The sequence below is a fragment of the Impatiens glandulifera genome, chromosome 1 (assembly GCF_907164915.1).
Source record: "Impatiens glandulifera chromosome 1, dImpGla2.1, whole genome shotgun sequence".
Lineage (NCBI taxonomy): Eukaryota > Viridiplantae > Streptophyta > Magnoliopsida > Ericales > Balsaminaceae > Impatiens > Impatiens glandulifera.
In genome coordinates this window covers 156,736,869-156,740,076 of record NC_061862.1, presented here as the reverse complement: position 1 = coordinate 156,740,076, position 3,208 = coordinate 156,736,869, and the positions used below count along the sequence as shown (strand labels likewise).

The window sequence follows — 3,208 nt, the reverse complement described above, 5'->3', positions numbered from 1 at the left end:
ATAATCACATAAATATAAAGTAGAATTATTGACATTCTATTAAATATTACTATATATATTATTATTTTACACTAATTTTATATTAGATCAAATCCACTTTCATACTAAACTACTTAAACAACAATAATATATATTTTTTTAATTATTTATTTATCAGATACATAAATTATTCCCCACTTAAAATTCATTATAAATCATATAAGATATTTCCTAATAAGAAAAAGAATAGTTACTACTTCTCATAATTAAAAGAAAATTTATTAATGAATTTTAAAAGGAAAAGGAGTTGGAGAACATTTTATATTTATCTTTATATAATAATAATAATAATAATGTGATTGAAGGCTGCAGTTAGTGTATCTTTTATAAAAGCAGCTGAAATATTGCACCATTTCCATTTCTATTTTTCATTTTATATGAAGAATTGAAGATATTGAATTTATACATATAGTTCGAGTGACAAAAACACCAAGAGGGCTTCCTAAAATTCAAAAAAATGTCGGGAATAATCAATATTTCGCCCTTCAACCGGATCAATCTGCATCCAAATAAGAGCAATAACCGCCTCATAAAAACTCGATGAATGTCAATATACAACATTAAAAACCAAACATAAATTTTACCGATCCAATTCTCTTGCGTCTTTGATATAAATCCTGAGATAATTCTTGTGAATGGTAAGAATCAGGCCATCCTAATTGTCTAACCATTGTATGAATCGAAACTTTATCCCTTGGCTTAGTTCGACTCCTTTGAATCATGATATTATCGTTCCTTTTGGCTGGAACCGATGAATCTTTCACTCGTCTTTTTGCCCATGCAAATCCACTTGATCCCAAAAGTTCTGGAACCGATCTGTTCCTGAAAAAAAAAAACTCAATTTCCAACCATTCCAAATATTTGAACAATTTACTTTTACCTAGGTTGTTCTTGTTCTTGACGACGATTTAAATCAACATATTTTGGTAAAGGCGACGAATCACATTCACATGGATTCATTGAGAAGTACTGAAAACAACACAAAATCAACATTAAACATAAAAAAAATCATTGAATTCAGTTTATTTTGAATAAAGACATGACATGACATTACATTCGATACCAAGGCTGAAGCAGCTGTTCCTCTTTTACGCGGCTCAAAAGACAGCAATGTTTCTATCAACTCCACAGCAGTTTCAGGAAGATTCTTGAATGTCTCTCGAAGACAACTTTCGTAAGGATGCTGTGGCTTAAACATTGCTGTGTGAGGTAATCTCGATTTTTTCCAATAATCTTCAGAAGGCGAACCGCATAACTTGAAGATTTTGTGTAATTGTTCAACCTAATTACAATACATCAGAATAACATAGCAGAGTATCATTTGAAATCTTTCTCTTCATCTTCTCTAGACTTTTACACAATCAAAACTACTTCATTAACGAAAACAAAACAAAACAACATTGTACATACCTCGGTTCTGCCTTGAAGTATCGGTTTACCAATCATAAGTTCAGCAAAAACACAGCCAGCACTCCACAGATCAATAGTAACACCATAATCAGTGGAGCCTAACAAGAGTTCAGGAGGTCGATACCAAAGAGTCACAACCCGACTAGTTAGCGTTGGTTTATGACCAAACCGATTCTGATTAACGAAATTAGCCAATCCAAAATCAGCTACTTTCAGCAAACCATCCTTATTAACCAAAAGATTTGCAGCTTTAATGTCTCTATGCATTATTCCTCTAGAATGGCAATGTTCAAGCCCAGATAAGAGCTGCTTCATGTAGCATTTAACCTGTTCTTCATTGAAACTGATATTTGGTGAAGATAAAAGAGCAGAAATGTCATGTTCCATGTATTCAAAAACAAGGAAGATTTGACAAGATGATCTTGATGCTACTAAGCCTTCTAGTTTTATAATGTTGGGATGATCAAGCCTGCGTAAAACCGTGATCTCTCGTGCCATGAATTTAACACTTTCGGGTTCTAAATTGTCGAATCTAACTTTTTTTAGAGCCACAATCTTGTTTGTTTTTAGATCTCTTGCTCTGAATACATTACTGTATGTTCCTTGTCCAATCTATACAAAGAAAACAACAAAAATTTCAGAGAAAAAGATGAAAACCCTAATTCAATCAGGCACTAGCAGCCCACTTCATGAATCATTCATGGTGGCTAATCTAAACAATGAAGAACAGCTAAATCATAAGTAATATTACCTTCTCCAACTTTTCATACGAATCGGGGGAAATGGGTAACCAGCCATGGATGGCTTCAGAGGCGACAGTGCTGAGCCAAACCGGCCAGCCGGCGGCGACCTGTTCTCCTTCAACGTACTTTTGTAAATTCCCCAACCTAAAGCTTATTGAATCAGTAACATCGTTCTCATTATTCACCCACGATTCGATCTTCTTCTTCTTTTTCCTTTTCTCCTCAAATCCATCTATCCCACTTCGACGGCTCCGATTTGAACTTGAGAATGTTGAATAATCGCGAAAGGCGCCGGAATGATCAATCGCCGGCGTGACAGACACTGTTTGCTTGGATATAACACAACCCATTGGAAATTGAGGGATTTCAAGTAAAACCCATGTGAAGAAAGGAGTAAAGAGAGATGGGAACGGCAATGGAAGCAAGAAACATTAACAGTTATGAATGAAGAAATGTAACTGGTGCAAAGTGGGGAATGGCGCAGGGGAGGAGAATTGTGGGTTTTTGGAAGATTAAGAAGAAGAAGCGGAATCAACGGGAACGAAAGCATTGTTGTCTGTATGCTGTAGAAAGTTATGATGAAAAAGGTGATGAAATGGAGTTTGTTCTCTTTTTTCTTCTTCTTCGGCGTGATCAGCCGTTCTAGAATAGTAACTCTCTCTTTTTTTGTTAGTGAGTGTGATTATTGGAAAAAAAAAATATTATATATAAAAATGGAGAAAAACAAATAAATTATATATCTTTATATAAAAATAAATATTTTAAAAAAAGTAGGCATATTCAAACAAACTTAAAAAAAAAGCTAAATATTCAAATTTATTGAGTTTCTAATTTTTGAATTATTCATTGCCTAACAAACAAAAGTTAAATTTTGATTTTTGATTTACTTAAATTGTAGCTAGTTATCCTTTGAATTATTTATCCATCCTTTTTATATTTATTTTGAAATATTTATTTTAAAAAAGTAATAATAAAGAATAAATCAAATTAAATATATATAAATTAAGTTTATTTAT

The 3,208-nt window shown here is 32.8% G+C and overlaps 1 protein-coding gene across 2 annotated transcripts; it reads right to left on the bottom strand.

Moving 5' to 3' along the window:
* Nucleotides 1-406: 406 nt before the first annotated feature.
* Nucleotides 407-2,678, bottom strand: LOC124920348 (protein IMPAIRED IN BABA-INDUCED STERILITY 1-like). 2 transcript variants are annotated; one of them, XM_047460819.1, is made up of 5 exons: nt 2,201-2,678; nt 1,450-2,061; nt 1,094-1,321; nt 920-1,008; nt 407-861 (listed from the first exon to the last, which is right to left on the bottom strand). In XM_047460819.1, the coding sequence occupies exons 1-5, from the start codon at nt 2,540-2,542 to the stop codon at nt 600-602; spliced, it is 1,533 nt and encodes a 510-aa protein (XP_047316775.1). In that variant the 5' UTR covers nt 2,543-2,678; the 3' UTR covers nt 407-599. The 2 variants fall into 2 exon arrangements, with proteins under 2 accessions (XP_047316775.1, XP_047316776.1); XM_047460820.1 differs by having other exon boundaries at nt 407-855.
* Nucleotides 2,679-3,208: the final 530 nt, after the last annotated feature.